Genomic DNA, 25764 nt, shown 5'->3' with positions numbered 1-25764 from the left:
TCAGCCTCAGGGGAACGTAATGGCAAACCTCACTTGAACAAATTGTGCCCTGAAAACCCCATGATAGAGTTGTCATAAGTCGGGAATGACTTGAATGTACAGAACAGTAGCATACTATCACTACCATATATCCCATCACCACATATCCCAATATCTTATGGCAGGACAAATGCATATACAGCTCCTGACAATAGACTCCTTGGTTGACTTGGCTGTTGTCACTAGAAATCAGAGCAGATGCCAAGCTTTCCACTTTTACAGCCCAACCAACCTGTTTGCTTTCCAATATCTGCCCACTCACCCCAACAGCTGCCCAGCACCTCCTGGGAGTTAATCATTATAGTGTCAATTTACCTCCTGAACCCGGAAAGAGTAATTTAAAAAGCAGGATGATGAGCAACGAAAGAATTCTGCTTGTGAAATTCTTGGAGAGGCAGTTTAATTTTTTTTATTTCCCTTTTTCCTGCAATAAGCATCACTGGGGCAATGAACTGCCAGCAATAATTTGCAATCTGGGAAGGTCTTGTTTAAAGAGAAAAATATGAGCAGTGGGATTTTTGTGTTTTTCCTTATTTGCATTGGTGTAGATTTTCTGATATGAAAGGCTTATGAGTTTACATGGGTGTCTGTCCACACAATAAAGCAGAATAGTTCAATTCTCTATACCAAAGTAAACCTTGGGTTCATTGTTCTACACTGTAGAGATAATGCAGCTTGACACCATTTTTAAGTGCAAAAATTTCCATCCTATATCCTAGGATTTGTAGTTAGCACCAGCTCTCTTTTGCAAAGAAGGCTGAAGACGTGAAGGCGAAGGCTTTCATGGCCAGCGTCCATAGTTTTTTGCGGATTTTTCAGGCTATGTGGCCATATTCTAGAAGAGTTTATTCTTGATGTTTCACCAGCATCTGTGGCTGGCATCTTCAGAGAATGCTAGCATGGAAGAGAGTTGGGTGTGTATATACACACACACACACACACACACACACACACACACACACACACTGTGTGACCCTGGGTAGAGAGGGGCAAATCTCATGTGAATCTCTGTATTGTGCTGTTGTTGAATGCCATGGTCTCCGGGTGGGAGGAGATGCAAAGAGGATTTGTCTCTCTTTAATTAGAGATCTGTTGTCTGCTGGGAAAGCCCCTGCCTCTGAGTGGTTTTCATTTGCATTTGCTGGGTTTTAATTTTAGTTTTTTTCAGGACTGGTAGCCAGTCTGCAGAATCTCTCACATGAATCAAGGAACATGAGAGACACTGCTGACTGGATCAGCTGGAAAAATCGGCAGTAGCAGAACACATTATAAACCATCCTAGGCATAAAATGCGGTTTGAAAACACAGAAATTCTGGACCATGCCAACAACTATCAGGTCAGAATACAGAGGGAAGCCATTGAAATCCACAAACACCTGGACAACTTCAACAGGAAAGAAGAAACCCTTAAAGTGAACAAAGTTTGGCTACCAGTCCTGAAAAACAGCAAAATCAGGACTCGGCAAATGCAAAGCAGAAACCACCCAGGGTCAGGGGGACTCCCAGCAGACACTAATCCTCTTTGCGTATCCTCCTACCCTGAGGCCTTGCCATTCAACAACAGAACAATGCACAGATTAACATGGAAATTTCTCCTCCCAACCCAGGCTCACACAGGATATATAAACCCAACTCTCTTCCATGCCAGCATTCTCTGAAGATGCCAGCCACAGAAGCTGGCAAAATGTCAGGAATAAGCTCTTCTAGAACAAGGCCACATAGCCCGAAAAACCCACAGAAAAGTAAGGCTGAAGACCTTGTAAAACTACAAATCCCAGGATTCCATAGGACAGAGCTACAACACTTAAAGTGGCACATTATTTTCCCCCGGTAGATGCAGCTTAAGTTTTGCATTTAAAAAGAAAAAAAAGTCAGGACATTCCATTGCAGATAAGATCTGCTCTTGGAAGAAGTCTTTTGAGCAGACGTCAAGCACACAAGGGCAAATAGGATGCCTATTCATATACGTATTAAAACCATGTTACTTAATTTTTATCCCTAGGAATTGTGGCTTCTCTCCTCTCTAACAATCTCTCTCTTTCTGGATGGACCAAGTAATTGTAGCCCCATCCTTATGGTTGTTATGTGCCTTCAAGTCAACTCTAATTTACTGCAATCCTATCCTAGGGTTTTCTTGGTCAGATTTTTAGAGGAGTTTTGCCAGTGACAAGGCTGAAAGAGTGTGACTTGCCCAGTATCACCCAGTAGGTTTCCATTGCTGAGTGGGGATTTGAACCCTGGTCTCCCAGAATCCTAGTCAAGCACCCAAACCATTGCACCACACTGGCTCTCCAACTGGGCAAAGCCATATACTTGCATTCCATCTCATTTAGTTTTGGACCTCAGCGTATTATAAAATGAATATTAAACATTCAGCCCTTTGTATATTAATTGCTTATAACCATAGGTCATCACAATACAAAATTATGCAAGTGTCAAATAATAAAGTTAAAATATAAAATACAACATAGAATTTCCAACTCCATTTGTAATACCAGTAGAATTAAATATACTTTAATTCTAGATTTTGGGGAACGCCTTATAATAACTTGTACAGGCTTTAGCTAATACCATTTAAAAAACTACAACTTTCTAGTAATAGTAGAATCTTTATTACAAAGCAAAAATGCTACTTTTTGGTTGATGTATCAATTGTTTTTAATAGTAAAAGAATAGTGAGCTGGCATGGTGTAGTCGTTTGAGCATTGGATTACGACTCTGGAAACCAGGGTTCAAATCCCAGCTTGGCTATATGAAAACCCACTGGGTGATCTTGGAGAAGTCATACTCCCTCATTTTCAGAGGATGGCAGTGGCAAACCCCCTCTGAAGAAACTTGCCAAGAAAACCCCATGCTAGGTTTGCCTTAGAGTTGCCAAAAATGACTTGAAGGCACAAAACAACAAACAATAACAAAATAGTAAAACAATAGTAAAAATTTACTCATCTGTAGGAATTAAATGTATATACTCATGTATAAGTCTAGAAATTTAGGTAAAAAAATTGACCCCAAAAATCTGAGTTGACTTATCCATGGGTCAGTGTAAGTATTGTACTTTAACTCTTATTTAAAAGAAGGAACCATCTCCTGATGAAAAGCAAAATTATAATATGTGAAGCTCTGACCTCCCTCTACTCTCTCATCCATCCAGTCTTAAGAACAAGCACATAGAGTTATGTCTGCTGGAATTTTATAAGTTCTTTGACATTGTTTTGCTTTGCTTCATCCTTTAGATCCTTTGTTATGTGCCCCTAAATTTTACCCACAACTTATCCATGGGTCATAGCAAGATCCACATTTTTGGCCCCAAAACTTGCCCTCGACTTATACATGAGGTCGACTTATACATGAGGTCGACTTATAGTCAAGTATATACAGTAGTAAACTGTCAGTATTGTTCCCTTGTGGCTGACTTCCTTTTTTATCCCTGCCTTTCCTAGCACTATGGAGAATGTCACACTCCTCCTGCTGTCCGTGAACTCCACCGCCAACTCCTCCGATGTGGACTGCAGCCAGGAAGACAACACTTACAAGTGCAAATTCGACGAGGATTTCAAGTACATCCTCTTGCCCGTCTCCTATGGCATTGTGTTTGTGGTGGGCCTCTGTCTCAACCTCTTGGCTCTCTACATCTTCATCTTCCGGATCAAGACCTGGAATGCCTCCACCACCTACATGTTCCACCTGGCTGTGTCCGACACGCTCTATGTGGTTTCGCTGCCGCTCCTGGTCTACTATTATGCCATGGGGGACAACTGGCCCTTCAGCGTGGGCTTGTGTAAGATCGTCCGCTTCCTTTTCTACACCAACCTCTACTGCAGCATCCTTTTCCTCCTCTGTATCAGCGGTCACCGGTTCATGGGTATCTGCCTCCCGCTGAAGTCCCTGGAGTGGGGCCAAGTGCGTTATGCCCGCTGGGTGTCTGCAATTGTTTGGCTGGTGGTTATTGCATGCCAGTCCCCGGTGCTTTTTTTTGTCACGACCAGCCAGCGGTGCGACAAAATCACGTGCCACGACACGTCAGCAAAGGACCTCTTTGGGCAATTTGTCATCTACAGTTCGGTGATGCTGGTCCTCCTCTTCTGCATCCCCTTTATGCTCATCATCATCTGCTACTGCCTGATGGCCCGAAAGCTTCTCCAACCCACCCGTGGGACCACCCGCATGTCCAGCTCCAAGAAGAAGTCCGTCAAGATGATCATCATTGTCCTGGTGGTCTTCATCGTTTGTTTCTTGCCCTTTCACGTCACCCGTACTTTGTATTACTCCTTCCGTAACTTGGACCTGAGCTGTCCAACCCTCAACGCCATCAACTTGGCTTACAAAGTCACCCGGCCCTTGGCTAGTACTAACAGTTGCCTTGATCCTATTTTGTACTTTTTGGCCGGGCAAAAATTTGTGAAATTTGCCTGCCCACAAACGCCAGCAAAAGACTGCAACCAGTCCGGGTCAAGCAGTACGGCCAATTGCCACACACGGGCCAGAGACCATCTAGCAATGAAAGCGAAAAACAGGGTGTCATAGCCAGTTACATTTCTGACTTACACCACTTTGCAAAGTATTACCTAGCTACCCTCAGAGGTAGGAGTTCTGTACTGTAAGAAGGAGGGTTTATAGAGTCAGCCTCTGAAACAAGGGAAATATATTTTCAGCCTGTATCTGCAGGAAATGGTACAAAATATCTGTGTGAACTCTAGGGATGGGAAGAATATTCATTGTTGATCATTGTTGATCATTGTTTTCTTCCAACTGGAAGAAACAGGGGGTTCCCAAATCTCAAGAAACTGAGTTGGCGAGAATAACACAGAGATGAGAATTTTGTACAGTTTTCACCAAGTATTCACAGGCCCTGAAATGTTTTCAGGAAATAATTCTGCACAGCAACACACAAGCCTTCTTTACCCAAAAAGCATGGGTTCTGCACAAAAAAAAAATGGGGCTTTCTGAAAACTGTGTGGAAACACAGTTTCCAGGAATGCACCATTTTTTATTTTTTGCACACACAATTTTTTTCCATTTTGCACAATACACCTTTATTTCTGGAGTTGTGTTTTTGTTTTTGTTTTTTGGAATGAGCAGAAAAATGTGTTTTGTGCAGACAAATCTGCAATTTTCAGAAGTACACACGGGGGGGGGGGGGGTTATGTCCAAAAATTATGGGTTTTGCATAAATTGTGGGTCTTTTCACAAAAAGCCCCTACATGTATTTTTCCCATGCATTTTCATAAAAACAAATTTTCCACACACCTCAAAAAACAAAAACAAAAAACAGTCTAGTGCATTTTTGCACAGATTTCCTAAAGTTTTTGGGGTTGTGTCGATGTTGGGCAAAAACCATGTAGAAATATTCTGTTTCTCCCATAGCGGGGAGGAATCTATGGAAACTATTGGTTCTCACATGGGAGGATGAAATAGTTGGAGATTTCGATCCCTGGGAAACTCATCACGTTTCCAGTGTATTTGCTATGTAACTGCTGAGTATATTTTTGAACTCAGCAGACTGACAGCCGAACAGAAAGAAAACTGGTTGCCCAAAATGACTTCACTGAGGATGGTGATAGTTCAACAAAAGGCAATTAATTAGAAGGTGGGATAAATGTGCCTATCCATGCAGTGAGAGACAGAGTGGTCAGTAGATAAAGCACTGGGCTTAAACCCAATTTGGACAAACAATACACCATCTGATTGACATGTTCCTGCTTGCAATATTTCAGTTTGTGAGTGGAAAGGTGGAAGGAGTCACATGCTTGCATTCTAAAAATCCAGATTTTGGCTGCAGTCCCTTGTGGTCCAGTGTAGCGTAGTTTTTCTGCATGTGGAACTATTGCTGTAACCCCCAGACTTACTATAGGGTCCCTGCGTCCCTCCATAGTAATTCCTTGCCTGGTGGAGAACAGGAAGGGAGGAATTGGAGAAGCATCTGGCTACGTCCTTGCAGCCAGACGTGAAATGGTTCCATCATCTGCTGAGGTTCCCTGGAGATCTCAGTGGCTGAGGCAATCATTTTGGTTGCAGGGACATAGCCAGACATTTTTCTGATCCTCCACCATTCTTACCAGGATAGGTTTGGGGGGTACTTTGGTCCCTGCAGAAGGAGGGAGTTTCCAACTTCCACAATGACCCAAAGAAAATATATATTAGTGTATGAGTGACCTTATATTTGCATATGTCACAGCCAGGATGTCAAGATGCCATCAGAGAGAGGACCCAGTTAGGACACTTCTCTGTAGACTGTCTTCTTCTCTGTAAGTTTTTCTGAAGAGTGTCTGTCTTCACAGAGTGTCTTTTTCTCTTTTCCTTTTCTTTGGCAGAAACATTTGTTTTTTTAATCCCTCACTGGCATTACAGTCATTACATTTTTCTCAAACAAGTTTCTTTTTGGACCACAACCCCCAGAATCTTCCAGCCAGTGGCCATTGTGACTGAGAATTCTGGATCCTGTATCGAAAAAGTAATTCCTCTGATGTCTGTCCTTTCAGCTACACTGTAGAAATAATCTGGTTTGACACCACTTTAACTGTCCTGCTATGGAATTCTGGGAACTGTAGAGTTTTGCAAAAACAAATGACAGTTCCCAGAATTCCATAGTGTTGAGCCAGGGCAGTTAAGGTTGTGTCAAACCAGATTATTTCTGCAGTTTGATTGCAGCCTGTGCCTGGATTGCTAATCTGGGGTGGGGGGGGGGGAACAGCTGTAACTGTTTCTCCACCGGCGGTTTGTCCTGGGGCAGTTAGCACCGGATAGGAAACATGGGGCCATTCAGATGTTATTGGACTCCACTGTAGACTTTATTCTCTGGAGCTGCTTGGAAACTTCCCTCTCTTCACATCAGCTAACGGGGGAAAGAAGGCAGAAAAAGCTCTTATCTGGTACTGAGGTTGAAACGTAACAGTATAAAAAGTGTAGTGATGAATTTGCACAATCAGAATGCAAATTAATAATATGCATAATTATAATTTGCATAATATCCAAATTAGATACCCAGATGTGAGCAACTGGAATATGACAACCCTAATTGAGAGATATACAGTATAGACTCATAGAGTTTGAAGATGCCAGAGGGACCATCCAGTCCAAAACCATTCTGCCATGCAGGAACTCATCATCAAAACACCTGCGATAGATGGCCATCCAGCCTCTGTTTAAAGATCTCCAAAGAAGGAGACTCCACCACTCTCTGAGGGAGCAATGTGTTCCACTGTCAAACAGCTCTCACTGTCAGGAAGTTCCTCCTAATGTTGAGGTGGAATCTCTTTTCCTGTAATTTGCATCCATTGTTCCGGGTCCTGTTCTCTGAAGCAACAGAAAACAAGCTTGCTCCATCCTCAATATGACATCCTATCAAAAATTTAAACAAGGCTATCATATCATTGGTTGCATAATGTTGGTACTCAGCAGAAAGGTGGGGTAGCACAACCGCTGTGTGACTACATAGCTATAGATTCACACCATGCAAGCACAACATAGTCTGCCCTGAGCACTTTGCTGGAAGGATGGGGTGGCTTTACTCTCCTGTGAGATGCCACAGTTGCTGCTGTGATACATTCAACAGTGGCACACATCTTTATATGATCTGGCTAGGAGCCTCATAGTACTCTGAGATCCCAGTTTGCTTTTCAGAAGGCAAACTGCAGCTCTGGCCAGAAATATTTTCTACCATGTAAACATATTCATAAGTTCTGCCTTTTCTAGAAAGAACAGAGGTTTCCATGTTCACTTATGGCCTTTGGAATCATAGAGTCGGAAGAGACCACTTCCTGGATTGACTACTGTGAAATTCAGGGCTGCCACTGAAAACAACTCATTTAAACTTTGGTTTCTAGTCCTCATTGGGAGAAGTCTGTGGCAGCACATTAGAGCTTACATTGCAATGGCTCCAAGGCGCTGAAATGACCTGCCGTTTGAGATGAAGAATTTTCTGTCTCTGTCTCTTCTTTGTGTAGCAGACCCAGCCTAAAACTCCGAAAAGGATGCAATATTTATTTCAGCAAGCTTGTGATTGAATTAGTCCTGTTTGCTCTGTTTTTGTAATTATTGTTTGCTGTTTTGTCTCCTGAATTCACAATCCTAATTGGGTTGTTTTTCAATGTGGTATGCTGTCTCAGGAGGAAAAATAGCCTACCGACATTTTAAATAAAATGATTATTAACAATAATGCATCTAGCAGGGTTTTCACTCTTCTGGTGGATTCAGTATGATGGGCAGGCAGACATTTTGCGTAACTGAGATTTCAGCTGGGAGGGAGAATGGCCTTGTAATTAAGGGCCGAAATTCAACAGCAGGGTCTACACTGCGTAACTTTACAAACCCTTAGCTGTGTTGTAGAAGTGCAGCAAAACCCTGTTAGGGAATTGTGAAGATGCATGTCAGGACATGAGCAAGTGTGCTCCATTGTATATCAGGCACTTCTCATGCACACTGGACACTTCGGCCTCATTCCCACTGCCTTTTAAACTGGATTGCAAATCAGTTTGAACCGGTTCAAATGACCCTGGTTCCCAATTAAACCAAATCGCTGAAGTGATTCCGAGAGGGGAGGGCATGCCCTAGATCCATTTAACCCATGTCTTTTTGTCGCTGATGTTTTCCGCATCGATAAATCAATTCCGCGCAAGTGTGAACCAGATGCGGATCAGAATCGATTTAAATTTGCCCTTCGGCTGACTGGAGCAGGTCCATTTTGAATCGATTCATGCATGAATGTGAACCACAAGTGGATTGTTTTAGAGGGGGAAAATGCGATTGGGGCAAATGTAGTGGGAACCATGCTCCACTGTGGAATTGATCCATCGATTCAGATCTCACACCGATTTATCTGTAAGTGGGAATGAGGCCAATTTTTTCCCCTTGCCACTGATTTTTATTTCAATAGCCACTGACTTTTGAAATATTCACTACTATATTAAAAAGAAACTTGCATTCTTTTCTCTTCTCAACCCTCTTCCATACACTTTTTCTTCCTTTACCCCTCTTATCCTTATTTCCTTTCCATTATCCTTCCTATCTAACCACACACTTTTCCCTTCTCCCCTTCTCTCCTCTTTGTCTCCCAATGTCTTATTACATCTTCCCCATCTTCTGTTCTCTTATATCAACTCCTTCTTTTCCCCCTCACCTACACATACCTTCCGTTCCTACGTTGGACACTTCTGATGCACATTGGGCACTTCTGAAGAGCATTGGAAAATTCTGATACATACTGGCCACTTCTTGTGAGCATTGGGTGCTTCCAATGGACACTGGGCATTTCTGATTCACAGTGGGCACTTCTGATGAACATTGAAGAATTCTGATGCACATTGGGCACTTCCAAAGAGCACTGGAAAATTCTGATATGTATTGGCCACTTGTTATGAACATTGAGCGTTTCTGATGGACATTGGGCATTTCTGATTCATAGTGGGCACTTCTGAGGAGCATTGGGCATTTCTGATGCACACTGAGCATTGCTAATGAGCATTGGATGCTTGTGATGCACATTGGGCACTTCTGATGCAAAATGCACATTTCTGTTATGCTCTAGCACTTCCTAAATGGCATGCCAAAGCATATTGGTACATTGGCAGCTGGGGACACAAAAGCAGCAAATCTACTCTGGTGCTGAAAAAAGCTGTAAAATTCATACATGGTTGATTGCACAGAAAACAGCATTTTCTGTGCAGAAATATTCTGCATTGAAATATTATTTTCCATACAGAAAGTGCTGTTTCCGGCACAAAACAGTCATGTCTGAATTTTGCAAAAAAAAAAAAAACAAAAAAAAACAACAACACAGCAACAAAAAACCAAATCATGATTTGCAAAAAGCCTTTGAAAATGGGTTTTCAAAGTCTTTTTTGAAGCAAGAAGAAAATAGCTGTAATTACTTATGAGAAGAAACTTTGTCTGCATTTGTATTGCAAAATCAATACAGTTTGACACCGCTTTAAGTGCTATGGAATTCTGATATTTGTAGTTTGTCAGAGCTCTGCTGCCACAACAAACTACGAATCCCAGGATCCCATAGGATGGAGCCATGACAGTTAAAGCGGTGTCAAACTGCATTAATTCTACAGTGTGGCAGCAGCCTGAGTGAAGAATTGCATCCCTAGTTTTACGCCAAAGTTCAAAGGAGCTATCCAAGGGACAGAAACTAGTCTGGGCAATGTTTCACATCCTAGCCAGTTCCTTTGCAGTTTGAACTAAAACTTACGTTGGACTCACTGCTCCACTGACAAAGGAGCCAACAACCGCTAGTGGTCAAGCTGAAATGATCAGAAAATGAAGTGCATTCTCCCTCTTTATCTTGCCATCTGGACCACCCTTTGATGTTGCTTGGCCACACATGTCCCAGTTTTCCTCTGTGAAATGTGGAGGTTATGGGAACAGTACCAAAAATCATGGGAGGCTGGGCGGGAATGAAACCTAGTTTCCTCCAGATAGTGTGTTGTAGTGTCTGGCCCTTCCCCAAGGGCAGAGCTGTATCTGGGTCAAGCGCAACCCTTGGTAGGTGTGGTGACCCGTCTTGTGAGCCTCATCCTAATGGAATGCGGAATCCAGGAGATCTCTCTTAACAGCTTTGCCAAGCGTGTGGGAAACTTTAAGCAGGGAAACGCATGCATGCCTAAGATCAGGCACATCTCTGTTTTGACTCATATGTAGGACAGACCGAGCCCTCTTTCAAGGCGAGAGGGAAACAATGGACAGAACTACACCATTCTTGAATTGTAAAGGGCAATTTTGGTTTATTAGCTGTCATTTTGTCTAAAAACAGCAAAAGGAGTTATCTGTAAGCCCAAGTCAGCCTAGGTTGTTCTTGTTAGGTACCTTTAAGTCATTCCTAATTTATGGTGACCTTAAAGCGAACCTATCATGAGGTTTTCTTGCCACGATTTGTTCTGAGGAAGATTGCCTTTCCTTGATATCACCTCTTAACCTTCTCTTCTCCAGGTTAAACATACCTAGCTCCCTGAGTCTTTCTTCCTAGGGCATGGTTTCCAGAGCCTTCACCATTTTTGTCACACACACACACCCCTTTGAACACGCTCCAGCTTCTCAACATCCTTTTTGAATTGTGGTGCCCAAAACTGGATACAGTATTATTCCAGGTGGGGCCTAACCAAAGCAGAATAGAGTGGCACTATTACTTCCCTTGATGCAGCCTAGAATCACATTGGCCATTTTAGCTGCTGCATCACACTGTTGACTTGTGTTCAACTTGTAGTCTACTTGGACTCCAAGATCCCTTTCACGCATAGTCTCATTAAGCCAGGTGTCCCCCATCCTATATCTATACATTTCATTTTTTTTGCCCCAAGTAGACCAGCTCCAAGTCTTAAGTAGTGAGGGAAAAGATATAGGCTGAAAATCATGATTGCAGTTACGAATGCATAACCTAGAGTTACACATAGGCAACTGATCTGTACTCATGATCTTGTTACCACAAGGTCTACCTTTCTTCCACACCCCTCCTTTCCAATATCAAGTTAATATCAGAAAGGTTGTCTGAGGCACGTAGCATGAGAGCTCCCTCAGTGTAGAAAAGGAGTCATGCCATATAAGCCATTTCATTAGTTCTTGAATGTGTCCATGAGTGAGTGTCTTGTAGGAATAGTGATTCCCTGTGATTCATAAATAAAACTATTTTGGAACTTGCATTCTGGAGTTTTGTTTCTCAGAACCAGTATACACAGGCTTAATCCCTGCTTAGAGTTGACTGAGCCTCTCAGATGTTTTTAACTGAATTAATAAATTTCCCCTATTTGATAATAATTCTGGGTGCCCTCCCAGGACACCTGCATTTGGGTAACAAATTCTTCCAATTCAGTAGTATGGGGGGATACGTAGGGATTATATTCCTCATGATGGAGCCATGAAAGTTAAAGCAGTGTCAAACTGCATTAATTCTACAGTGTGGATGCAGCTTGAGGCTCTAGTTGTCCTGTAGATGCTTTAGAGATGGTTGGCACCTTTCAGCTTCTTGATCCAATAGGGCAGTTCTCTGGACTGCAGAATCTCATATCCATCCTTTCTTACTTATATTGTGCAAAATTTGGCTATTGACCTCTGTCCTTGTATGAAAAGCATACACAAGAAACCACAAGACTATCCTCCTCGGTATCTCATCTTTGGTCATCATGAGGAATTGTCTATTTTTCTCACTAATGTTTTATTCACACCTCCACAAAAAAGTTCCAGCCAGAACAGGAAGCTCCAAAAGTCCCTCAGCGGGATTTAAAAGTGGCTTGAAGAAAATTGTATTTTCATCCAGACCAAAGCCAGCTAGCATTTGTCGCTGTTTTCGTTGCTGTTGTTCCTTATTCACAATGGAAACAAGACCTCTGTTGTTGTGTTTATGAGGCCTATGGTTTTCATGTGATCTATGGGGAAACAACAAGGGACCTGCGAAAGATGGATCCACAGTGCAGAAATAAAGTGAGTTGACAGCACTCTCCATCATGTGGGATCCTGGGATTTCTAATCCGGTGAGATATTGAGCCTGGTCTGTCAGAGAGCTCTGGTGTCTCATCATATTACAAATCTCAGAATTCTGCAGGACAGAGGCATGGCAGTTGAAGTGGTGTCAAACTGCTTTATTTCTGCAGTGTAGAATTGCTGGCCCTAAGTAGAATTGGCTCATTAAATCAATTATTGCTGTTGTGTGCCTTCAAGTTGTTTCCAATTTATGGCAACCCCAAGGCAAACCTATCATGGGCTTTTCTTGACAAGTTTCTTCAGAAGGGATTTGCAATTGCCTTCCTCTGAGGCTGAGAACTTGTGACTTGCCCAAGCTCACTCAGTGAGTTTACATGGCCGAGCTGGGATTCAAATCTTAGGAGATTATCAGATGGGGAGAAAAGCTGAGAGTAAAAGGCATACTCCTGGCAAAGTTGCACGACTGCATTGAGGATTTTCAGATGTGTTGCGCCTATTCAGACTTAACCCGTGAAGATCCAGAAATTCTTCAGCAACAAACCATTCCCAGGGAAGTCCTGGGAATGGTTGGTTGCCGAAGCATTCCTGGATCTTCACAGGTTAAGTCCTGAATAAGTGTAATGTTGTTTGAAACTCTTCAGTGCAATCGTGCAACTTTTCCGGGAGTATGCCTTTTTCTTCCGCGATTTCCCCCATTTTATAATCTCCACTGTCTCCAGAGTACAACGCTCAAACCACTGCACCATGCTGTCTCTCATTTTGCTGAATAGTAAATTGACACATAGGTAAACCCAACTGATTTAGTGATCTATTCTAGCTGGGACTAGTAATTGCATTTAGCTTTTAGATTCTTCACTTTCTACAAAAAGTCCATCTGAGTGCTTTATTTCGCAGGCCTAAGACATTGCAAATGCCTTATTTTAAAAGTACAGCCGTACCTCCTCATCTACAGATCAACCATCTATGGCTTGAAAATATTATATATACGTGTGTGTGTGTGTGTGTGTGTGTGTACACACACACACACACATATATATATTCCAAAAAGCAAACCTTGCTTGTGCCTTTTATATAAGGGACACCATTTCATTAAGCCATTGTATTTAATGCAATTGGAGCATCCCCAGATTTTGGTATCCACAGCAGGTCCTGGAACCAAACCCCAGCAGATACCAAGTGTATAAAGTGTATGAAGTCACAGGGCACCCTTCTTGGTAACTCTGGTTTTTCTAAAAGCTGCACCGGTGAGAAACATATTTTACATCTGGATATTTTAAATATACCAGCAATTACTTCCTCCCAAAAAGCAATCCCCCGCTCCATCCCAAACTGCTTCATTCAAAAGCAGACCAAAAATGTAAAAAGCATTTTCCATATCTCTTGAGCTTGTGTCGGTATTTAAATCCAAAGAGCAAATCTTGATTTTACAGTTTTATATAAGGGACATCATTTTACCATGTTGTTGCATTTAATGAGATGAGTATCCACAGATTTTGGTATCCACGGGGGTCCTGGAACCAAACCCCAGCGGATACAAAGGGCCCGCTGCACTGCCATTACATTCAGTGAATTACGATTGATGAGTAACAGTACAAAAAAGCATTACTAAGGATTCTGTATGGTGTGGCGTGGGAGGAGGTCAATGGAGGGTGACACCATGAGTTTACTGCACCGTGTGACCCCCAACTCTAGTGACACCATTGAACATGTCAGAGGATATGGACTAGTTATCTGTAATTTGTCTTAGCTGCCTCCTTCCCTTTCTCTAAGAGAGAGCTGCTTTGATATGCTGCACCTTTCCCTGCACAGTAAAGCTATTCTTTCCTCTCCTTCCTCTTAACTTTATTAGCCATCTTGCTAACAGAAATTTGCTCAGTGCAGTAAAAATCAATGCACTAAGTAAACACATACATGCAAATGCACACACAGAAGAATGGAGTAAGACTGGAGACACTGCTTGCTGTTTAGGTTGATTGCACACACCATGGTACAAGTCTGAGGTGTGGGCTTGGGAGAAGGAACAAAAATTTGGACACAAACCTGTGAAACTGGCCTGGAATGGTGTAGTGGTTTGAGTGTTGGACTGCGACCCTGGAGACCAAGGTTTGCTTCCTCGCTTGGCCATAAAACCCACTGAGTGACCTTAGGCAAGTCACACACTCTCAGCCTCAGTGTCTGGGAGAAGGAGTGAACAATTGGACATGAACTTGTGAAATTGGCCTGGAATGGTGTAGGGATTTGAGTGTTGGACTACAAATCTGGGGACCAGGGTTCAATTCCCTGCTTGGCCATGAAACCTGCTGTGTGTGATCTTGGGCAGGTCACACTCTCTCAGCCTCAACCTTTGCACACATCTTGCCAAGAAAACCCTGTGACAGGGTTGTCGTAAGTGAGAAATGACTTAAAGGCTCACAACAACAAAGCAACAATTGTTTAACCCATGTTTCCCCAATTTTATTTCTTGGAATCGTTTTAGCATGTGTAATTGGATACAAATTGACAGTTCTGGTTTGTTTTTTTAGATATGGAGAATCTCTCCCTCTTTCCACACCCTGCAAAAAAGAATGGACAGTGGATACCAAAATCTGTGGATGCTCAAGTCCCATTATATACAATGGCACAGTAAAATGGTGTCCCTTAGAGTAAATGGCAAAATCAAGGTTTGTCTTTTGGAATTTATATATGTTTTGAATATTTTCAAATTGTGGATGGTTGAATCCATGGATATGGAGAGCCAACTGTACAGAGGGGCCCTTGCTATCTTCTGGGGTTTGGTTCCAAAACCTCTATAAATACCAAAAACCGTGGATGTTCAAGACCTATTAAATACAATGGGATGATAAAATAGTGTCTCTTATTTCAAATGGCAAGATCAAGATTTGCTTTTTGGAGTTTATATATTTTCAAAATGTTTTCAAGCTGTTGGATCTGTGGATAAAGAATCTGTGGCTGTGGAGGGCTGACTGTAGTTGTAACAGAAATAACCAGCAAAATTAAAATTATACCTTTAAATTACAATGTCATACACACAGCCTAAATGCATTCCATGTACAGTACATAGTTTCATGCGATTGAAGTGACAGTTTGGTAAGATGTGATGTTTTTAAACAAATTTTAACAGAATAAAGAATAGAAAAAGCATATGGTGCCATATTGGTGCCAAGACTGTTGATGTCCCTTCCTCCTCCTTCTGAGTCTAAAGTTGCTCTTCATATGATATTTTCTGCATACAGGTTGAACAAATAGGGTGATAAAATGCATCCTTGCCTGACCCTTTTGCCAATTGGGAACCATCCCATTTCTCGATAGTCTGTTCTGACAGTCGCCTTTTGTCCTAAGTACAGATTTCTCATCTGGACTATCAAATGTAGTGGTACTCCCATGTCCTCAAGAGCCATCCATAACTTTATGCCAAACCTCAGCCTTTTCTCCTTCAGAAAGGTTTAATAAGAATAAAGCCCCTCTGGAATGTAGCTCTCACTGAGCTGTTTTCTGCAAAGGATGAATGGCACCATTTGCGAAAGCTGCCAATTCAGCACAAAGACAGTTTTCAAAGACTTTCTCCCAGTGGGAAGAAAATTGCCAAAGGACATTGTGCCTCCAAGAGTAAAAGACATCTGAATTACACCTTTACAATGGAGGAGACATCAAAAATGGACTCAGGGAAGGTAGTGTCCCCAAGAGGCTTTGCAGCTCCATATCTTGGCCAGGTGGGAACTCAAGGAGGCTTGGTCTTGGCCTCTTGGAGAGGAACTCACTTGCTATAGGAAGGATTGTTGTCGTTATTGTTGTTGTTGTGTGCCTCCAAGTCATTTTTGACTTATGGCAACCCTAAGGGAAACCCATTATGGGGTTTTCCTGGCAAGTTTCTTCAGAGGCGGTTTGCCATTGCCTTCCTCTAATGCTCACAGTCACACAGTGGGCTTACATGGGCGAGCCAGGACTTGAACCCTGGTCTCTAGAGTCATAGTCCAACACTCAAACGACTGCATCACGCTGGCTCCCTTAGGGATAGAGGGAGGTCTAAACTCGGCTGGGAATGTTCTAGGGAAAATGAGCAACTCGCTTGGATTTATTCGTTGACTAAAATAATTGACTTTGAGCAGAAATGTTTCTCTAGTGCTATGTTATTAGGAAACAAAGAAGGTGTTGAGGAGGAGTTCCGTTTTTTCTCTGGCTGCATCCACACTGCAGAAATAATCCAGGTTGACACCAGTTTAACTGCCATTGCTCAGTGGTATAGAATTCTTTTTAAAACAGAAAGTCTTTAAAGAACAGGCTGGGGTGTTGCACTGGTTTAAAATGGACTGTTTTTATCTTTTAAAACTGTATATTATTCTTTTAACAATGTGTTTGTTTTAATATTGTAGTAATTTAATTCTGTTTTAATGCATAATTTTTGTATGTTTTGAACTGTATTGTTCTTTTTCATCGCAAGCCGTTCTTAGTCCCAGTTTTGGGGTGGAAAGTGGGATACTTACGACAATGACAACTACTTATTATTATTATTATTATTATTATACTATTATTAGGTTTGTAGCTTTGTTAGATATGTAGCCCTCTCTCTCAGAAAGCTCTGGTGCCACAACAAATGACAAATCCCAGACACCCATAGCATTGAGTGATTTCAACCTGGATTATTTCTGCAGTGTGGATGCAGCTTTCATCCCTCAATAGCAGTTCACCATCTTCTCCTACCATTTCCATGGTCTTCCTTTCACTGTCCTCTAAACAAATCTTGCTAAGGAAACCCTGTGGTAGCTTTGCCTTCGGAAACAAGTGGAAGGCACACAACAGACTTTTTTTTTTTTTTTTTGAAACCTTTAAACCAGTGATTCCCAAACTTTGGTTTTCCAGGTGTTTTGGACTTCATCTTCCAGAAACCCTTGCCAGCTTGGGTTAAAATCCACAAAACACCCACAAAAGTGAGTTGTTTTTCAGACGCGCTGATGTGAATGAGAAATAACATGATGTCAATGAGAAATAATCCAAACGGAAAGTCGACAAACCCCCCTCCTTTTTACTTTCGGAAGTTACCTCAAAGTAAAAAGGAGTGGGTTTTGTCGACTTTCTTTTTGGTTTAATGTCACATTATTTCCCATTGATGCCTGAACGTCGCCTGAAAAACTACCCACTTTTGCGGGTTATTTTTACTTTCTGTTTGGGTTTAAATCCAGTTTCTGCATGGGATCCTTCCCGTGTGATAAAATCCTAAGATTCTTTGATTCTATGAACAATTACAAACTCAATGCAAGCTCTCACCTTATATAGTAATGGCTCCCAGGTATGAGTCCAGCAAAACTCCATGGCAAAGAAGAAGCAAGCTGGATTTTGAGTCTTATTTTGTTGTGAATGCAATGCTGCTCTTTCCACAGTAATGAAAATGGTGCAAAGGCTGGGAGAATGTGGGTGTCTCTCAGCAAAATTGCATGTGAATTTAACACTCTGTTCTCCAACCTCAGCTCTCTTTCTCTCCTGATATTTGGGCTTGGCAAGGAGGATACAGTGCCATGACATGTTATTGTTATGGACCTTTCCACACAGGGCACAGAAGTAGGGTCAGTTCGCATTGGTTGATGTGTATTCGCGTTATATTGCATTGGTGTTCCACACCTGTGAGCTCAGAATACGTATTGACCAATGCAATATAACGTGAATATGCTTTGGCCAATGCATATTCACGGCGGGGTTCCGAACTGAAGGCAGCCAGCTCCTCCGTTTTGCGAGTGCGCAAAATTAGTGGATTCACGGGATCCATATTGATGGCCAGTGCGAAACCTCTGCTGCTTTGACTGGTGTGTACATCCAATCCGCTGGTTCTCCTGAAGACCACCGGGTTACAAATTTCCCATGATGCTGCGCTGGAATTTCCCCCTTCTCCTTCCATTGCCCCTTTCCCCTTTCAGGACAACCGCCGGGGCTGGGGAGCCATTTTTCCACTGACCGACAAGATAAAGCAGAAACCTTTTGTGTCGGGGGGGGGGGAACGTTCGATCAGATAGTTGAGTGTGTTTGTGTGTATATGTGTGTGTATATATATACACACACACACATACACAAAGATGTGTGTGTAAGCATACACATGCAGCATTACACTTTCGGCTGCTCCACAGTGTGTGTGTGTGTGTGTGTGTGTGTGTGTGTGTATGTGTGTATGTGTATGTATTTGTGTGTATATATGTATATTTAGGTATACACACACACACACACAGCTGTGTGTGTACACATATAAATACAGCTTCACACTTTTGGCAGTACCACTATGTGTATATGTGTGTATATCTATGTGTGCGTGTGTGTGTACACACACACACACACACACACACACATAAACACTCAAGCAGACAGATGTGTGTGTACACATATAAATATGGCATCACACTTTTGGCTGTGGCACAGTATGTTTTTGTATATATATATGTGTGTGTGTGCGTGTGTGTATATACACACACACATATTTATACAGACAAATGTGTGTGTACACATAAAAAAGGCATCACACTTTTGGCTGTACCACTATGTGTGTATATATATAAGTATGTATGTATGTATTTATGTGTGTGTGTGTGTACACACACACACACACACACACATATATACAGATGTGCATACCCCTTTCGTAAGTGGCTAAAGACAGCAATTCTCGCGATATTACACACTAAACAGTGACCTCATTCTTCACCCCGGAAGTTAAAAATGTTGCCCCCATTCAGAACCCCACAGAGCATGCGCAAAGCTGCGATGCGCATCGGCCAATACACATTGTATTGGGCTGGTGTGGTTATCTAATCTGCACTTGCCTCACTTTGCCTGAATACGCATTGGCCGATTCGCAAAACCTCGATTTGGAAGGCCGCCCAGTTGTGAATGAACGATGTGATATGATGCGAATACGAATAGGCAAAGCATATTCAGAGAGCGCGAGTGTGAATGAATGATGTGATATGACGCGAATACGAATAGGCAAAGCGTATTCAGAGAGCGCGAATGTGAATGAACGATGCGATATGACGCGAATACGCATTGGCCAATGCGAACTGACCCTACTTCTGTGCCCTGTGTGGAAAGGTCCTATGTCTTCAACTGTTGGGCATCTGGGCCTCAGAAATCCTTTAGATTTGGAGCTGCAGATATATTTGCAGGTCTTTAAAGCCCGGACTCACCACAAGGGGGCAGCTTTGACTTAGATAAAGTTACTCTAGCAAAAGAGGAAATGAATTATAAAAAAGAATCCAATACTATTAATTTTAGTTTCCTTTTTGATGCTCAATGAGGAAGTTTGGACAAATATTCAGTAAACTTAACTTATTTTTTGAATCTGTGAAAAGTGATGCACCACAGGTGCCAAATTCCCCAAATGACAGCTTGACATGATTTCATGAAGCTGATGTTCCCAAAGAACCAGGAAAATGTAGTGTTGGACCAGGACTCCAGGAGACCACCATTTGAATCCCTGCTTGGCCATAGAAGCCCACTGACAACAATGACAAAATGAAAGGAACACCTTATCGCTCTGGTGACCATTGGGGTGGCTATCAGCAGGGGGTCCTAGAACAAATCAAGCCACAACTCTCCTTGGGAGCTAAGATGATCCAACTGAGGCTGTTGTACTTCAGCCACATCATGAGAAGTCACCGATCACTAGAAAAGACACTGATGCTAGGAAAGGAAGAACGTAGGAGAAGGAGAAGAAGACCACATGCCAGATGGTTGGACTCATTCAGGAGGGTAATGGGCATGAATTTGCAGGACCTAAGTAGAGCAGTAGAAGATAAGAAGTCTTGGGCTGTGTTCCCACTATGATTTACTTCGAATTGCAGATTGAGTTAAATGTCTGTCCGCCTCACTTGTCACCAGTTCTGATCTGATTCTGATCCAATAGAGTTCTGAGAAAGTGGAGTAAACGCAGAAAACCCGCTTTTTTTTGACAGTACTTTTCAAGAGGTTCTTTTGAGAAGAACCAAATCACAAGCAGGCTCAACAAGTGGGAAGAGTCTTTGGATCAGAATCGCATCTCACTGGAAGAGAGGGACTATGGCAGAAGGGTTGGCAGGGGATGTCACCCATCCAGCCTTCGGCTGCTTGAAATCCACCATTTTTTAGCCCTGTCAGTGCGTGTGGTGGCTTTTTAATTTTCTATCTTTACACTGATTGATTCCTTCTGAATCTGGCCATGATTAGTTTTTTGTGCATTTTTTCAGGCTATGTGGCCATGTTCTAGAAGAGTTTATTTCTGACGTTTCACCAGCATCTCTGGGAAACGTCAGGGATAAACTCTTCTAGAACATGGCCACATAGCCTGAAAACCCCACAAAAAACTATGGATGCCGGTGATGAAAGCGTTTGACTTCACACTGGCCATGATTGTTTCTCCACTGGAAGAGGTTAAATGTATTTTTTGCTTTTCTTTTGGAGAGGGATCTGTTTTGTGTGTGTGTGTGTGTTTAAATAATTTTTTGAATCGGAAATGCAATTTCTCATCATTTCGTAGAAGCACCAAAGTGAGCAAGGGCTTTCCTATAATGAGCAAGGGCTTGCCTATCATGGGCATGCAGCTAAGAGGCTAAAAAGGAAATGGAAATAAAGAAAGTTGATGGAGGGAAGCACCAAAAAGTATCCTCATGTAGCCTAAATTGTGCCTGGCTGTGCTGCCAAAATTATACCTGGACATGTCACCAATGACAAGACAATGTGATCAGCTTGATTGGCATTTTTTTTAAAGGGGGGGAGTGACATTGCAGCACAAATACAAGTGGGGACAACAGTGGGGTCCAAAAAACCCTCCTGAATCCAAATGATCCTGTGTCATAGGGGGAAAGGGGCCACGATGGAATCGAATCAACGATCTGGATTAAAACCACATTGCGAAAAGATTTAAATGGTAAGTGAGAATGAGCCCTTGGGGATGTTTCATCCACAAGGTTAGCATAATTCAGGATCAACACAGCAGCTAACAATGACAACAACCAAGATGTACCCAGAAACCAGTGTCCATGCTGGCTGGGGGATGCTGGGACACACAATCCCCAAAAGGAACTTTCCCAAGCGGTAGGACTATATGTGATCAAATTAGAACAACCCAAAACAGCATACGTGTATCACACAAACAGCCAAGACTAGGCTGAATGGCTTGAATTGTGAGAACCCTGTGGGGAGTCTAAATGAGTAGGTGGAACAGAGGAACAAAACTTCTCTTTCTGGGCAATGTCACAGACCTTGGGCCTAGAGCCAGTTTGGGATGATAGCCAGGCTTCAGACATTCATGTCCCCAGCTATCTCCGTGCTTGTTCAGCCTTATCGTCTTCCTATAGCAGTCAAGGAGGCGGAAGAAATGCTGCCAATGAGCCCACTAGCGCAGAGAAGCGGCGCTCTAAACAAATATGATGTTAATCACCCATCCACAAGAAAGCCAAAACCCCAGATTTGTCAAGAAAGCAGACAGGAGGTTTAGCAAGTTGTTGTGCTCCATGTCTTGCTTCCTTCCATGCATGAGGTCCCTTTGAATCACTCACAGATGTTTTGTAATGTTGGTTTTGGACTGGATTCACTTGTTAATTCATAATAAAAGAAGCAATGCCTAGGCTGGACTGTGGGGAGTGGGTTTGGGTCCTAGCGAAAACATTTTCCAGGCAGGCTCTCATCTGGTTTGCAGGAGCAGATCCATACGAAGGGCAGAGGCCACCAGTGAGTGATGGAGGGTGTTCAGACTGGTAGACCAGTAAGTAGGTGGGGGTGGCTTTGGGTAGTATGGGACCCAAGGCAACTTCTGTGTGTGTGCATGACTTCAGCTCACCTGTTGATTTATGGTGACCCCATCAATTTTGTAGGGTTTCTTAGGTAAAGAATGCTCTGAGGTGGTTTTACACCATCCTATCCTCTGAAAAAGAGCACATAGTATACATTAGTGGTTTCCCAACCATGTACTAATCAGAGCTGTCCCTGCTTAGCTTCCAAGATCAGATGAGATCTGGTGACTTGAGGATATTTAGGGGGGGTGTTACCTGTTGACTTATGGTGACCTTATGAATTTCATAGTGTTTTCTTAGGCAAAGAATTCACAGAGGTGGATTTGCTAGTTCCTTCCTCTGAAATATTGCCTAAAACACCTGGGATTCATAGGCAGTCTGCCATCCAAATACTAACCAGAGCTGATCCTGTTTAGCTTCACAAGATCAGACAGGATCCGGTGCCTTTACTTGACAGCAACCAACCACCACCAAAAATATCTGCACTTATAGCCACAGGGTTTCTGGATAATCTCTCATTCATCAGGTCACCATAAGTCAAAATTGGTTCAACAGCAAAGAACATCCACAGCAACACATTAGTCAGGTATCATAGCTCCATGCTCTCAGATGCTTGCTTTTTCCACCTAGAAGTTAAGCCTCAGACTTTGGTTTGACTGACTTCCTTGCAAAGGACTTAACAACTAGAACCTGTAGAATTCAATTTGCAAGGAAATGTGTGTTTGTGTGTGTCCTGGGTTCTGTAGGGTTCCATGGGATGTAGTTACACCACTTAAAGTGGTGTCAAATTCATTATTTCTAGAGTAGATTCACACTAAGTATTCCTTGTCTAGGAACACCCTGTGAAATTCACACGGTCACCATCAATTAATCGCACTTCACGTTCTATTCCTGCTTCTTTCAATACTGGGGTAGTGCTTCTAGAACCAGATTGAATTCAAACATCCTCACTCAAGAAAACAATTTTCCCCCTGTTGTGGTCAATGGGAGGTCAAGTCATCCACAGAAGACTCTTGCCAGCCTGATGAACCAGTAATCCAAATGTTTGGTCAACTCCAGGAAGGGCAGATCAAGTTGGTGGTCTGCCAGTGGTCACATCTAAGCCCCCCGGCTTTGAGGTCAGTCGGTCTGAGTCAAAGTTGGCTTGTCGCAACTAGTTTCCCATTTCTCAACAATGATGAGTATGCAGCCTTGGCCTTCATATTCTGATAACTCCAGCCAGCAATTTTACATAACCTTACAAAACTCATGGTATTATGTAGCCACAAATGAGGCTTGGGAACTTGAAAACATTGCAGTTCTTTGGTTTAGGCAGTTGACTTTAGCTTTGTTACAATAGATTGAGTCTCCTTTATCCAAAATGCTTTGAACCAGAAGTGTTTTGGATTTTGGAACTTTTCAGATGTTTGAATCTTTATACATAATGAGATATCTATGAGATGGGACCCGAGTCAAAACATGACATTCATTTATGTTTCATATACAGCTTATACACATAACCTGAAGGTAATTGTATACAATATTTTAAATAATTTTGTGCATGAAACAAAGCTTGTGTCCATTGAACCATCAGAAAGCAAAGGTGTCAATCTCTCAGACACCCAAGAAAAAAGTTTTGAGCTTTGGAATATTTCAAATTTTGGAATTCCAAATAAGGGAGACTCAACCTGTAATAAAGAATGAAGGCAGAGAAAATGCATAGTGTGACCAGATCTACTTTATATATGAATGGGAAATTGGCAAGAAAACCAAGTGAGTTAATATAAATTGTTATAATATTTTATGTATCCATCACAGTTCATCCTAATTCTGTTGTTATTATTATTATTTAAATAATAAGATTTACAAAGTCATCTCAACTGATCAAATCGATATTCACATTTGATACGTAAAACATTATAACAATACCTGTATATTAACTCAATTTCCACCCTATCAGATGTTGGTTTTACTTATTCTTAAGTTATTTTTCTTAATTATGGCCTGTTACAGACGGGCCGAAAGTACGTGCTCCACACGTACTAGGGTTAGGAAGGGGCATCCCTTCTGGACACCCCTAACCCTAGTACACGCAGAGTGTGTACAAAATGGCGGTGCCCTATACAGATGGGCGCCACCATTTTGACATCACGGATGCTTAGCGTCTGCACATCGTGCAGCGCTAATGACGCTGTGAGTGCGCCATTGCCGCTTCATGACATCATTAGCACGCTGCAACAAGAAGCATCATTTTGGCGCTTCTTTTTTGCGGCGCTGGGGAGCCTCATGGTTTGGCCCCTGGGGCGCTCTAATGACAGCACCGGCAGACCGCCGCTTTCAGGTGGTCTTGTAACGTGCCATTGTGAAGTCGAAGGCTTTTGTGGTCGGCGCCATAGTTTTATTAGTGTTTTTCGGAGGCCATGTTCTAGAAGAGTTTCTTCCTCACGTTTTGCCAGCATCTCTGAAGATGCCAGCCACAGATGCTGGCAAAACGTCAGGAAGAAACTCTTCTTGAACATGGCCACAGAGCCCAAAAACCCCACAAAAAACTATGGTTGCCGGCCATGAAAGCCTTTGACTTCATATATTTTTTTAAAATTTTTATCCCGCCTCTCCGACAGGATCGAGGCAGCTTACAGCATCAGTAAAACATACTCAAACCTCCGCCTCTCAGAGTCCATGCACACTGTAAAAATAATGCAGTTTGACACCACTTTAAGTGCTGTAGCTCCATCCTAATGGAATCCTGGCATTTATAGTTTTACAGGGTCTTTAACCTTCTCTGCCAAAGATTGCTGGTGCCCCACACAACTACAACTCTCAGGATTCTGTAGGATGGAGCAATAGCAGTTAGTGACGTCAAACTGCATTATTTCTCCCTGTTGATGCACCCCTAGCCCAGTACTCAAACCACTACTCCACACTGGGTCTCCACCATTTTCTTGCCGCAAACAAATTCCGTAAATTGATTACGCATGGCATGAATAATTTGGTTCCTTTTTGCCATCCAACTAACTCCTGGCCTCATTGCTATTGATGAGGCACAGGGCTTGCGGCTGTCCTTACCAGTAAGTGCACATTTCCACAAATGACCCTTAAACGTCCGCACATGAGTGTGCCCAAGGGAGTTGGCAGTGCTCACAAGGAGAAGGCGAGAGAAAACCACATTACGTCAGCATGCCTAAGATGTGTGCAAAAGCAACAAAACCTCTCCGCACACATTGCTGCTGATTTTTTGAGGTCATTCCTCCTTGCTTTAATTTTTTTTCCCCTTTGGGACAAAAGAAAGGGAAAATTGAGCCCCTCCAGACACTGAGAGAAAACAGAATCTGATTTTTTGGTGAGCCATTCCTTTGACCACATCCTGCTAGATAACTGCAGTTTTGCAGGGAGGGATGTCGCTGTACTGTATCACAAGCTCCCTTTCCTGTAAGTGGTTGAAAAGATGACAGACTATGCTGCACCATTCAGACAAATAAAGTGAGAGTGTGTGGTCCTCTTGGCATGTGCTAAAGGGCTGTCTCACCAAGAATCAGGGTGGGATGGGAACAGTCATCCCTTGACCAGGCTTTGGCCCTTGTCCTGT

The 25764-nt window shown here is 42.5% G+C and overlaps 1 protein-coding gene across 1 annotated transcript in view; it reads left to right on the top strand.

Annotated features, from left to right (window-relative positions):
• The window catches only part of P2RY2 (purinergic receptor P2Y2), a 38138-nt gene extending 30941 nt beyond the window's left edge, over window positions 1-7197 (top strand). Inside the window, exon 2 of the mRNA XM_042458333.1 lies at window positions 3480-7197. Coding sequence (XP_042314267.1) covers window positions 3484-4563 — 1080 coding nt within the window. The 5' untranslated portion in view covers window positions 3480-3483 and the 3' untranslated portion in view covers window positions 4564-7197. The remainder of the gene's footprint in view (window positions 1-3479) is intronic.
• The last annotated feature ends 18567 nt before the right edge of the window (window positions 7198-25764 follow it).

Source organism: Sceloporus undulatus, chromosome 3 (assembly GCF_019175285.1).
Source record: "Sceloporus undulatus isolate JIND9_A2432 ecotype Alabama chromosome 3, SceUnd_v1.1, whole genome shotgun sequence".
NCBI lineage: Eukaryota > Metazoa > Chordata > Lepidosauria > Squamata > Phrynosomatidae > Sceloporus > Sceloporus undulatus.
Note: the sequence above shows the minus strand (reverse complement) of the source record. Positions and strands in the feature narration are given on the sequence as shown.